At 60.4% G+C, this 10,911-nt stretch overlaps 9 protein-coding genes across 9 annotated transcripts in view; 6 read left to right on the plus strand and 3 right to left on the minus strand.

Annotated features, from left to right (window-relative positions):
- The window catches only part of SPRG_22358 (hypothetical protein), a gene marked incomplete at both ends in the record, with an annotated part of 2,325 nt that extends 1,905 nt beyond the window's left edge, over positions 1-420 (plus strand). Inside the window, one exon of the mRNA XM_012354900.1 lies at positions 71-420. Coding sequence (XP_012210290.1) covers positions 71-420 — 350 coding nt within the window. The remainder of the gene's footprint in view (positions 1-70) is intronic.
- A 478-nt stretch (positions 421-898) lies between these two features.
- Positions 899-2,954, minus strand: SPRG_15753 (hypothetical protein). Its single transcript, XM_012354901.1, has one exon. The coding sequence runs from the start codon at positions 2,938-2,940 to the stop codon at positions 958-960; it is 1,983 nt and encodes a 660-aa protein (XP_012210291.1). The 5' UTR covers positions 2,941-2,954; the 3' UTR covers positions 899-957.
- Positions 2,955-3,157: 203 nt separating this feature from the next.
- Positions 3,158-4,291, plus strand: SPRG_15754 (hypothetical protein). The gene is made up of 5 exons (XM_012354902.1): positions 3,158-3,492; positions 3,543-3,615; positions 3,659-3,810; positions 3,851-4,016; positions 4,063-4,291. Exons 1-5 carry the CDS (start codon positions 3,191-3,193, stop codon positions 4,180-4,182), a joined length of 813 nt encoding a protein of 270 aa, XP_012210292.1. The 5' UTR covers positions 3,158-3,190; the 3' UTR covers positions 4,183-4,291.
- A 133-nt stretch (positions 4,292-4,424) lies between these two features.
- On the plus strand, positions 4,425-6,139 carry SPRG_15755 (hypothetical protein; the record flags this gene model as incomplete). The annotated part of the gene is made up of 1 exon (XM_012354903.1): positions 4,425-6,139. Exon 1 carries the CDS (start codon positions 4,463-4,465, stop codon positions 6,137-6,139), a length of 1,677 nt encoding a protein of 558 aa, XP_012210293.1. The 5' UTR covers positions 4,425-4,462.
- Positions 6,140-6,414: 275 nt separating this feature from the next.
- SPRG_15756 (hypothetical protein) lies at positions 6,415-6,849 on the plus strand (the record flags this gene model as incomplete). Its single annotated transcript, XM_012354904.1, has 1 exon — positions 6,415-6,849. The coding sequence occupies exon 1, from the start codon at positions 6,451-6,453 to the stop codon at positions 6,847-6,849; it is 399 nt and encodes a 132-aa protein (XP_012210294.1). The 5' UTR covers positions 6,415-6,450.
- Positions 6,850-7,073: 224 nt separating this feature from the next.
- SPRG_15757 (hypothetical protein) lies at positions 7,074-7,314 on the plus strand (the record flags this gene model as incomplete). The annotated part of the gene is made up of 2 exons (XM_012354905.1): positions 7,074-7,235; positions 7,285-7,314. The coding sequence occupies 2 exons, from the start codon at positions 7,074-7,076 to the stop codon at positions 7,312-7,314; spliced, it is 192 nt and encodes a 63-aa protein (XP_012210295.1).
- A 102-nt stretch (positions 7,315-7,416) lies between these two features.
- SPRG_15758 (hypothetical protein) lies at positions 7,417-7,836 on the plus strand (the record flags this gene model as incomplete). Its single annotated transcript, XM_012354906.1, has 2 exons — positions 7,417-7,581; positions 7,627-7,836. 2 exons carry the CDS (start codon positions 7,417-7,419, stop codon positions 7,834-7,836), a joined length of 375 nt encoding a protein of 124 aa, XP_012210296.1.
- Positions 7,837-8,170: 334 nt separating this feature from the next.
- SPRG_15759 (hypothetical protein) lies at positions 8,171-8,727 on the minus strand (the record flags this gene model as incomplete). The annotated part of the gene is made up of 2 exons (XM_012354907.1): positions 8,171-8,296; positions 8,347-8,727. Coding segments are annotated over 2 exons (507 nt in total), but the record flags the coding sequence as incomplete, so codon positions are not given.
- A 1,273-nt stretch (positions 8,728-10,000) lies between these two features.
- Positions 10,001-10,413, minus strand: SPRG_21613 (hypothetical protein; the record flags this gene model as incomplete). The annotated part of the gene is made up of 3 exons (XM_012354908.1): positions 10,001-10,129; positions 10,177-10,293; positions 10,338-10,413. Coding segments are annotated over 3 exons (322 nt in total), but the record flags the coding sequence as incomplete, so codon positions are not given.
- Positions 10,414-10,911: the final 498 nt, after the last annotated feature.

Here is a 10,911-nt window from a genome sequence, read left to right on the forward strand (position 1 = left end):
TCCTCGGGCACCTCTTTCGGCCACGGTCGCGTCCCACGATAGCATCGCCAGCATCCTCACCATCGCGTAGGCGACGTCCGGCGGTGTCTCTCGTCGACACACGTGCACTCGGCCAAGTTCCTTCTCGAGGCGCTTCGAACCAAGTTCTCTGCTACGCAGTACCCGTCGGGCCACGCGACGGCGAGTTGGGCGCTGCGCCTACTCCGCCAACCTGCCCCGCGCCGACGCGCGCTTGGGCTCCAAGAGGCCGCTATGAAGATCCAAGGACTGTACCGCCGGCGTCAAGCCCGGCGTGCTCTCCGCGCGGTGGCCGCTGCAACGTACCAAGCCGCTGTAGATCCCACAACGGGCCGAGGCTACTTTTACAACACCATCACGGGCGCGGCGACGTGGACGATGCCCCCCAGCCTTCGGCAATAGTAGCTCCTTGGAATCCGAGGTTATAAGCCGCTAGACCCGACCAAAACGACACGTTTCCCAACCCTAGTCCCTGTTCACTGCTGTCTTTCTCGACCCCTCTATCTCGAATAAGAATAAGCCGACGACGGGAGGCTGGATGCTTGCGTCAGTGGCACGGCGAGCAAGCGCGCAGGCCAATCGGATGGCAGATGCATTGCCGTTCGAGCGACCGCAGTTTGCCGCCTCGTCGCGCTCGAGTCGATGACAACGCAACCCGACGCGTTGTGAACGCTGCGTCGGGTCAGCGCAACGGCCACTGTCCGAGGTGGTTCGCACTTCGTCGCACTCGCTCGCAACGGCGTTGTTGGTAGTTGTTGAGACTTCAAATACGCAACGTGCAAAACGTCTAGAAGGTAGAAGGGCACCGTGTATGGATGAACCCGTCAATTGTAAAGTGCGTGCTGGATGTACTTGCTGCCAAGACGACGACAAGAAAGCAGCATGGCATAATTCTATGTACCGAGTGTATTTTGGTTAAGTAAAACGAGGCGAGATAGTTTAGCGTCTCCGGATGTTGGCCTTGGCCTGCGCGCGCTTGACGTGCTCCTGCTTCTTGCGCGTGCGGATACGTGCTTCGCGCTTCTTGGCCTCTTCCTTTTGTTCGCTTGTCTTGCGCTTGATCTGTTCCTTCTTCTCGAAGCGCTTGTCGACTTTAGCCTTCTTCTTCTTCGGACCATCGTCGCCGTCGTTTTCGTCGTCGCTGCCGGCCTCCGAGTCGGACGCGACCGTGTTGGTCAGCGCGTCTTCGTACTCGGCTTTGGAGATTTTCCCGCGCTTGAACTTCTTATACAAGCGCTCTTCGCGGTCGAGCTCGTCCCACTCTTCGACGATCTGCTGGTGCGCGCCCTTCTTCTTCTCTCGGCGACGCGGCCCGTCCGTCTTGGCTTCGAGCTCCTTGCGCTTCTTCTCTTGCTTCTTCTCGAAGTTCTGGAGCTTCTCCGCCTTGTGCTCGGCCGCGATCGCGACGAGCTTGGCCTGGCGCTGCTTCTCGCGCGCCTTGTCCTTGTACGGAATGTCGACGACCTTGACACCGGCGGGCTCAAACTGAATCGACTCGAGCGCGCGGAGCTCGTTGATTTTCGGCAGCTGGAAGAGGCAAAAGCCGACCGCGACGCGCGCCAAGTCCAAGTCGCGGAAGCGGAAGATGAACTGGCACTGGTGCTCCTTGTACGAGCGCAGGAACGAGATGAAGGCCTTCGTGCCCTTCTCCAGCACGTCGCGGTCCGTCATCTGGAAGGCCTTGACCTTCTCGAGGACATCGAGACGCTTCGCGTCGTCGACGATCAGGTCGTCCATCTTGGCGACCGGGACCTTGCGAATTCGCAAAAAGTTGACATAGGCGTCTTCGTTGGCCGAGAGGAAGGTGAGCGCCGACCCGTTGCGACCCGCGCGGGCCGTGCGACCGACGCGATGCACGAAAAAGTTGGGGTCCTGCGGCGGATCAAACTGCACGATCCAGTCGACGTCCGGGAGATCGATACCACGCGCGACGACGTCCGTGCAGACGAGGAGGCCCGCGCTTTGGTTGACAAAGGCCTCGTAGAAGGCGATGCGCTTCTTGGGCACCATCTTGCCGTGGAGGCTCACGACGGCGATCTCGGGCAGGAGCATCTCGAGCACCTTGCCGAAAAAGTCGACGCTCGCGCACGTGGATAGAAACACAATGCACTTCTCATTCGGGCGCGCCGCGACGAATTGGATGAGCGCCGCAAGCTTGGCGTCGTACTCGACCTCGGCGTACCAGTTGGTGAGCGTCGTCGGCGTCTTCTGGTCGACGGCCAGCTGCACGGAGACGGTCGCGGGGTTGCGAAGACCGGCGCGCGCGAGCGCCTTGACCTCCTGCGTCTGCGTCGCCGAGAAGAGACCTGTCCGGCGCTGCTTGGGCAAGCGACCGAGAATCGCAGTGATGCTCATTTCAAAGCCCATGTCAAGCAGCGTATCGGCTTCGTCAAGGATGAGCGCTTCAAACTCCTTGGTTTCGAGGATGCCCATGGTCGAGACGCGGTTGAGGATGTCGTCAATGCGGCCGGGCGTGCCCACGATGACACTCATGCGACCCTTCGCGGCGCGGATCGAGGCCATGTCTTCGTCGACGCTCGTGCCGCCGACAAAGAGAATGACCTGCACGCTCGGCAGCGCCCGCGAGAAGAAGAAGCACGCGCAGTCGTAAATCTGGCGCGCCAGCTCGCGCGTCGGCGAAAGGATCATCGCCATGAGCTGCGTCACCTGCTTCTTTGTGGCGATGTTGGCCGCGTCGTCGTCCGTCGTGGCTTGCGACCGGCGACGCAGCATCTCGACGATGGGCAGCACGAACGAGAGCGTCTTGCCGCTGCCCGTGCTCGCGTCCACGGCCACATCCTTGTTGGTGAGGAAGAGCGGGATCGTCGCGGCCTGGACAGGCGTCATGTCCGTGAAGCCCATCTCGGCGACGCCCGCGAGGACTTCGGCGCAGAGCGGAGGTTGGCACTCGTCGAACTTCATCTTCCGGGTTGAAGTGTGAAAACCAACCACCAAGGTTGCGCGTTCAACCTCTATCAATGAATATCTCGATCGCATTTTGATTGACGGCCAGGCAGCTATTTCCACGCTGCTTTACGATGTAGTTTTATAGCCATAGCGTCTTCTTGGCTGTATAGTTGCGTGCCATTAGTGTACGGATAGACAGGCCGAAAGATCGAGTTGCAGAGGTAAAACTGGTCCCAAGGTTGTATCCAGAACCGACTTATCCGGAATGGAGGAAGCTCGGGCGTTTAAATACGTGAACCCATCGCTGCCAAGGCCCATGACGTCGCCAGCGCCGAGCCAGAAGAAGCCCGAGGCCGCCAACCTCACGTCGCTGCACCAGTACCGGACGCAGACGATGAAGGACTACGGACTCATGATCGAGTACAAGCACATGAAGCAGCATGTGCCCAGTGGCATCTACGTCCTCCCGAGCTTTGACAAGCCCCGTCTGTGGCATGGTGTCATCTTCATCCACCAAGGCCTGTACCGCAATGGCATCTTCAAGTTCTCGATCCATCTTCCAGACGAGTAGACGCCATTGCGATGGGCGAAACCTCATTTTCGCTGGCTGGTCGTAGCTACAACGGCATTGGCACGTACCCGCGCGTCGAGTTCTACACCAAGGTCTTCCATCCGTTCGTGAACCCTGACGTGCGTACATGTACTACCGACGTGGTCTAACCTGCGTCTCTAGACGAACGAGCTCGACTTGCTGCCCAAGTTTCCGACGTGGGACCCGGACCTTCATTACATCGTGTCGGTCCTCGTGTACATGAAGAGCATTTTTTACACCAAGGAGTTTGCCTCGGACCTGCGCAACGTCGCCAACCCGCGAGCACTGGAAATGTGAGAGAGTTCCTCGGTAGAGAGGCTTCATGCGACGTAGGTTCCGACGCCACCCGGAATCATACGTCGAGCAGATCGACGCGTGCGTCGAAAAGTCCCTTGAGACCATGTACCAAAACGAGCCGGGCTCGAGCCTGCGCTTTACCAAGCCGATCCCAGCCCACGAAAAGCTCCGACAGGAGTTTCTACAGCAGCTCGGAGGCCAAGTACGTAGTGAATCTAGAAGATCTCAGGTCCTAACTCGGTCTCTAGGACACGGCGGGCAACGATAGTGCCTCCGAAGACGTGCACATGACGGCCCCGATCCCCGTCATGGGGCTCGATGACGAGTTTAAGGAGGTCGAGGAGGGAGACGGCGAAAGCTCGAGCTGAGCTCGCTGGCCCGTATGGCTCACGTAGCCCTGCCTGTCCATACTAAGAGACTTGTACGAAGTGAACGATTTTGGTGTGGCTCCCTGCTCGCCTCGCATTGCCAGCCCTGTTTCCTCTACGTTGCTGTCGCTGGATCGCTACATCGCTGGCTCCGTGTCGAGCACGGGTCCTGCAGCTGGCGGGTCCGTGCCGAAATTAATTTTAAATGTGGCATATAATGCCGAATTGGGCAAGTCGAAAAACGCGTCGTGCTGCGTCACAGCTCTGCGTCACACTCAATATGCCAGCGCGTCGACGTGGGGCCGCTAGCCCGCCGCCGAGCAAGCCGTCGCTGCCACCGAGCAAGGCGGCGCCGCCTCAGGACGAGGACGCCCGCCTGTGGGCGCCCAATCTGCACTCAACCTTCTCGTTCCTCGCGATCGTCCGGCTCATCTCGGCGCTCGTCAACATCCAGTCGGACTGCGACGAAGCGTACAACTACTGGGAGCCGCTGCACAACATCCTCTACGGCCATGGCTTCCAGACGTGGGAGTACAGCCCCGTGTACGCGCTGCGGTCGTACTTGTACCTCGTCGTGCACGGCGTCGTGGGCAAGGTCGCGGGCGGTGTCCTCTTTGGCTCGTCGAAGCTCGCGTTCTTCTTTGGCCTGCGCACGGCACTAGGCTTCGCGTCCGCGCTCTGCGAAGCCGCCTTCTACCGTGGCGTCGTCCGAGCCTACGGCCCGCGCGTGGGTCGCTACACGCTGGTCTTCCTTGCGTGCAACAGCGGCATGTTCCAAGCGTCAACGGCCTTTCTCCCGAGCTCCTTTGTCACGTACATGCTCATGCTCTTCTCGGGCTTTTGGATGACGACGCAAGGCGCGAGCTTCAGCGCGCCTGCGCTCGCGTCCGGCGTGATCGCTGTCGTCTGCGGCTGGCCGTACGTCGGCGTCATGTGCGTGCCCTTTGCGCTCCAGTCGGTCGTCGCGTTTGGCGTCCTCCGGCCGATCCTGACGGGCGTCCTCGTCCTCGGGCTCGTCGTCGGGCTCGAAGTCGGGACCAACTATTACTTTTACCACGCCTGGCTACTCCCGGCCGTCAACATCGTGCTCTACAACGTCGTCTCGGCGGGCTCGGAGCTCTACGGCGTCGAGCCATGGACGTACTACGCCCTGAACCTCGCGCTCAACTTCAACGTGGGCCTGCCCCTCGCGGTCGTGAGCGTGCCCATCGCCCTCGCCAGCGGCGGTCTGCGCATGGTCTTTATCCTCCCGCTCTACCTTTGGCTCGGCATCATGTTTCTCCAGCCGCACAAGGAAGAACGCTTCTTGTACCCCGTGTACCCGTACTTGTGCTTGGCGGCCGGCTGGACGCTCACGACCATCTTCCGCCTCGCTCGTCGCGTCGCACGCCCGATCGCGCCCGTGCTCGTGACGCTGGCGGTGAGTGCGTACGTGGCTCTCTCGACGATGCGGGTTATCAGCATCACGACGCAGTACGGCGCGCCGCTCAAGGTCTACCAGTTCCTCCACGACCACATTGAAGCAAGTACAAATGCCTCGACGCCGCTCCGCGTCTGCGTCGGGAAGGAGTGGCACCGGTTTCCGTCGCACTTTTTCTTGCCCAACCACGCGCGCATGGCGTTCCTCCGCAGCGGCTTCCGCGGGCAGCTCCCAGCCCACTTTGTATCGACGTTTCAAGTGCCCGACCACATGAACGACCTCAACTTGGAAGAGGTGTCGCGCTATGTGGACTTGGCGACGTGCGACTTTGTCATCGATCGGGACGTGCCGCAATCGATGGGGCACCCGGACGAACCGAGCTTGGCCGCGAACCCGGCGTGGACCCCGGTGTACGCGGAACCGTTCTTGCTCGCCGAGGCGTCCGACCGGATCGCGCGTGCGTTCTATGTGCCCTTTTGGACGCCGACGCACACTGTGTTTACCAACTACACCGTCTATGCCCCGGCGTCGACGTAGCGTCTCGGCCAATGGAGTGGGACGACTAAGACGCCAATGAACTCGCTTGCGCATCACTTCCGAATGTTGTAGCGCGACGAAGCACGATGGGCACGCAGCTGGCGCGTGTAGCGACAGGGTGTCGACTGCCTTACGTAGTACAGAAAAGGCCATCGGCGGAGCGATGTCGACGGTTCGACGCCTGGGATGTGTACTGGATAGGCCAATTGCGCTCGACATTTGGGATGGCGAGTAGCCAGCCTTTGTTGACCTTGTTCTCGGCCGCCACTTTCTCTCAACGGCCAGAAGACGAAGAAGACGAAGTAGAAGGGATGACGACGTCGCCACTCATCGCCAAGTTTGTCGCGATGCGCGCCCACATCCAGGACGCTGACGTCGACCTGCGCCGGCAGCAGTCGCGCGACCGCCACGCGCTCTGGCGCCTCCAGAACGACCTCCAGCGCCTCTCCGCCTACGCGCCCGAGGTGCAGCAGATCGCACGTGCCAAATTTCGCAAGCAAGAGGCCGTGTACGCCGGGCTCACGACCCGCCGCCTCCCGCCGCTCACCCAGCGCCGCATGAAGACGCTCTTCGACATGCTGCCGCAGCCCAAGGCCCTCGCCGCGAACCCGCCGCCGACCAAGCCCATGCGGGTGCTCTGCGCGACGCCGGTCTATGCGCTCGGGCGCCGCCTTGCGGTGCCTGCCCACGTCCGCTTTTGCTGCCGGTGATCGCTCACAATAATAAGATCTGACAACACCTCATCTCGCTCATCAGATTGATGACCCAGATCCAGTTTGGCTGACAAGTCAGGGAGAGGCGGACCAATAAGAACCAAGATACAGACACGAGGAGCCAATCGGCGGCGAGCTGCCACGCCACGGAAACTGATCGCATATTCATTTATAGAGGTCCTGTGACCAATTTGCAACGCGGCAGTGACCAATTTGCCACGATGGCCGAGTCGACAGTCCATCACCGAGGCGCCCACAGCGGCCTCGAAGACGAGGACGGCGACGCGCTGCTGCCGTACGACAACGCCAAGCCGGCCTTCGCCATGGACAGCGGCGTCACGAGCACGCTGCGCTCGGCGTACTCGTCGTTGGTCACATCGCTGGTACGCCCTGTCTCGTAGACTCGCCGCCGCTCATGCGATGGTATGCTAGCTGTACATCCCGTCGTTTGTGGGCTGCTGATCGTGGCCGGTGGTGGCGACCAACTTTTTGACTGCGTGTGCTGGCACGACGGCATCGTCCAGCACGCTCCTCCTCTCCAAGAAGTTGGCCGTCATCATCACCATGCTGCTCGTCGGCTACACGGCGCGCACGCTGTACATTGGCGCCGCCAAGCGCCGCGGGTACGGGCCGTTCCTCATGTGCGTCTTCGCCTTCCCGCTCGTGCTCTCGCAACCCGTGCTGCAAGTGCTCCAGAGTCTGCGCTACTACAACGCGTACGCGCCCATGGTACACGTCGCTGCGTGCTCGCCTCTGGATTGTGCTCTCGTGTAGACCAAGTTCATCAACTTCATCTCGTGGATCGGGCTCTTCCAAATGTCGACGGCGTCCATGTGGAATGCCAGCATTGACGTGACGCTTGTCGCGTGGATAAGCAAGCACTACGGCGCGTACGAAGCGAAGTACGATTACGCCGACGTCGTCTCAAGCGTGCCGCCCGCCCCGGTTGCTGCGCCCTTTGAGGAAGAAGAATGCGGCGCGTGACAAGTGTAATCGGGGCCATATCGCCTCAACGTTGATGCCGATCAACCTCCGGCGCCGTGGACAACACCAAGCGAATGACGGGCGGCCATGAAACCTATCGGGTGGCCGTCTCGAGATGCTGGTGCTATCGTTGTCCTCCACGCCATTATGTAGCCGATGCAAGTCGCCACCCGAGTAGCGCGCTCCGTTGATGTCTGCGAATGACGCTGCACTGGGAAAGTTCAGACCACGAACACCGGTGTCCAGCCGAGATGCGACAGCAATGAAGCGCTGCTGCCTTGCCGCGGGATGTGTGCTGTTATAACCTAATATGCATTGGCCGTTTGACTGGAATTTAGCGAAACTGCGCGTCGTAGTCGAGCATCACTTGCTCGTCGTCCCAGCCATTAAAGATGGGGTGCAGTAGGAGCTGATGCAGAGACAGCGACGGCGGTTCCGACGTGCAGGCCACGATGATTTCCTAGTTCACGCTATCTTTAAAGTCGCGTTCTTCTCGAAGCGGAGTAGCACCTCGAAGACCGGGCAAAGGCGCTGCGCGTGGACGCGGATGTGGATGGTCATCGTCCGGCGCTCGGTGCCACCGACGGTCTCGAACGCCAAGAGCCCGTCGCCAGCCGTCATGGCGCAGTACGCAAAGGTGTTGCGAGCGTACGTGTCCTTGAGTATGTTGGAGGGACGAAGATCATGCAATGCAAGTACCTCGAGCGGCGAGAGAAGGGGCGAGGAAGCTTCGAGGGTCTCGAAGGCATAGCACGCCCAGCGCTCGTCGTCGTCCGTGCAGAGGTAGAGTTCGAATGAGTCAGAGACACCGACGACGACGATTGGGTGCCCCGACGGTGTTCGACCCACGTTGTTGGCTTGGAGCACGCGAGGAAACTCAAACAAAAGCCGCTGGGACGTTGCTAGAGCAAAAACGCTTGAGTTCTGAGCTATAAGGTTCCAACAGACTCGGTATGCTGGGCACTGTCGTCGGCAAAAGGAGTTGTCGCAGGCAGGTCGCGACAAAGGTTAGCAGACCAGCTTCTCGACTGTCGTCTCGACAGGCGTGCGGGTCGCTATCGCACCAGCATACGGAAGTGATACTGGAACATGGAATTACCGCGCGCATGGGTCGAGGGCCTCGCCTAGCGGAAGCGCAGCCCAGTACAGCCGCAGGTCCTCGGGTGCAAGCAGCACGTGATGCCACGTCATGAGCTACAATCCACTCGACGAGGAGTCGTGCGCTCGTCTCCTACGTGCGTAAAGAGTCGGTGGTTGCATTGCTCAACGAGGTCGACGCAGGCGTGCAAAAGCGTGTGGCCGAGGTACCTAGTCCAAGTCGATACAAGCATTAGGCCGGTATGAATCATCACATGTACGTACTTGAACAAGTGGGAGGTCGATGGGAGGCACCCGTGCCGCAAGAGCAAGCTCGAGAGCGGAACGACCTACTCGAGCCATGTCGCGCTCTCTCTCCCTGCCTGCGTTACCTGGACATGCTCAAAGTAGTAGAATGTAAAGTGGGGCGAGCTTTCCATGTCGGTGCCGTGATAGCTTCGGAAGAACCGACTGCGGCCCATCTCCGCATCCCAGATGAGCGCCCTGTACCAGTGCACATGGTCTACCTACCTCGTAGTGTACAGCGGCAAGTCGATCCAGGCGCGCCACGCTCTCGAGCAGGACGCTACGTACATCATGTGCGTTCCCGCACGTCAAGAAGAGAGTTGCTGCAGTGGAGTACGCAGTTGTTGGAGCTGCGACGACTTCGAGACGGCAACTGGTCCGGCCACGGCTTGTCGACCGCTCGAAGCTCTGAAGGTACAGCTGCAGTCCGGTGGCGCAGCGCTCCTATAAACCGTGTCACGACAGCACGCCACAGTAACTCCGGCAACGTACGTCGAGGACGCCAAAGGCGTTGGTTGCCGACTCGCGCGGGGTCTGCATCCGAAGACTGTGAAAGTCACGACTTGTAGCAATCTTTTCGAGTTGCACCGAGTGCGCTGCTTGGTACGTGGTCGGGTGCTTTGTGTCGTTGAAGCGAGGCGTCGTTCGATACTGCGGATGGCACTCGATTGGGCTTTGCACCAGCGCCTTGTGCTGTTGCGCGCGAAGCTCCGCCGCCATCGTTGCTGCCATGCGCTCGACCGTGTCTTCCTAATCATCTGGTTTGCGCTTTAGCTGGTAGCTACAGTGGCGCCACCGCTGCCGCATGCTCGGCTGCGAGCGTGGACGTGTAGGCCACCAGCGCCGCCTTTTCGGGGGCACCAAACGACGCCGTGTCCCACGACTGCACGAGGTGAGTGAGGAAGGCGAGCTACCACAGAAGCGCCGTCGCCCTCTCTAGCTCTAGCGTCGGAATACCTTGTCCGAGATCTCGGTCGTGATCGCTGCGGCTGCTTCGTCGGCGCTGGCGTCGCCAAGCGCGCGTGTCAACAGCGCTTGAAAGTGTTCGAATGCTACGCTGACCCGCTCCTTGTCCTAATGCAACATGCACATGGCAACGCGTTGCGGCAGCGCAGTACCCAGAGGGCTTGGATCTTGTGCAAGTACGCGTCCGGAAGCAACCCGCGGGCATGAAGGTCCGTTAGGAAGGTCGAGCTACGGCCAAATCAAGCGCGTGTCTTCGTAGGAAACGTACCGCTCGTGCGGTGTCACCAGGGCATTGGGATCGCTGCATGCAGCGCGCTCAAAGGCGTCGGCGAACGGATCTTCTCGCATCCGAGACTGCGCTGATTGGCCAGCACCGAGACGTCGCGATCTTTTCTGGCAAAACTTTTTGCGATGGTGGACTTGGTGCAGGAGCGACAGCGAGGCCAGGGCGAGCCTCAAACCCAGCTGCCAATAACGACGCCTCGGCGATGACCTCTGCGTTCTTCTGCGCATCACACTACACTGCTCTGGTAGCATGGAGCCTGCTTGAACACCATATTAGGCTACCACGCAGCAAGTGCTGAATGGTGTCGGTAAGGTCTTTCGTTCTCTTGTTGGCTCTAGGCCGCGACGCTTCAAAAGACTTCACAGGCCGCGCCGTCAAGGCCTCCCCAGGCCACTGCACATGAGGCGCATTGCTTTCGCTGTCCCCGCTGCCCACGCCCG

The sequence above is a fragment of the Saprolegnia parasitica genome, assembly GCF_000151545.1.
Source record: "Saprolegnia parasitica CBS 223.65 unplaced genomic scaffold supercont2.190, whole genome shotgun sequence".
NCBI lineage: Eukaryota > Oomycota > Saprolegniomycetes > Saprolegniales > Saprolegniaceae > Saprolegnia > Saprolegnia parasitica.

Excerpts from the sequence above, each read along its gene's own strand:
- SPRG_15753 (XM_012354901.1), bottom strand. The coding sequence starts at position 2,940 with ATGAAGTTCGACGAGTGCCAACCTCCGCTCTGCGCCGAAGTCCTCGCG.
- SPRG_15754 (XM_012354902.1), top strand. The coding sequence starts at position 3,191 with ATGGAGGAAGCTCGGGCGTTTAAATACGTGAACCCATCGCTGCCAAGG. Across the intron at positions 3,616-3,658 it reads ATCCGTTCGTGAACCCTGAC|ACGAACGAGCTCGACTTGCT; the intron begins GTGCGTACATGT and ends CTGCGTCTCTAG. Across the intron at positions 3,811-3,850 it reads AACCCGCGAGCACTGGAAAT|GTTCCGACGCCACCCGGAAT; the intron begins GTGAGAGAGTTC and ends CATGCGACGTAG.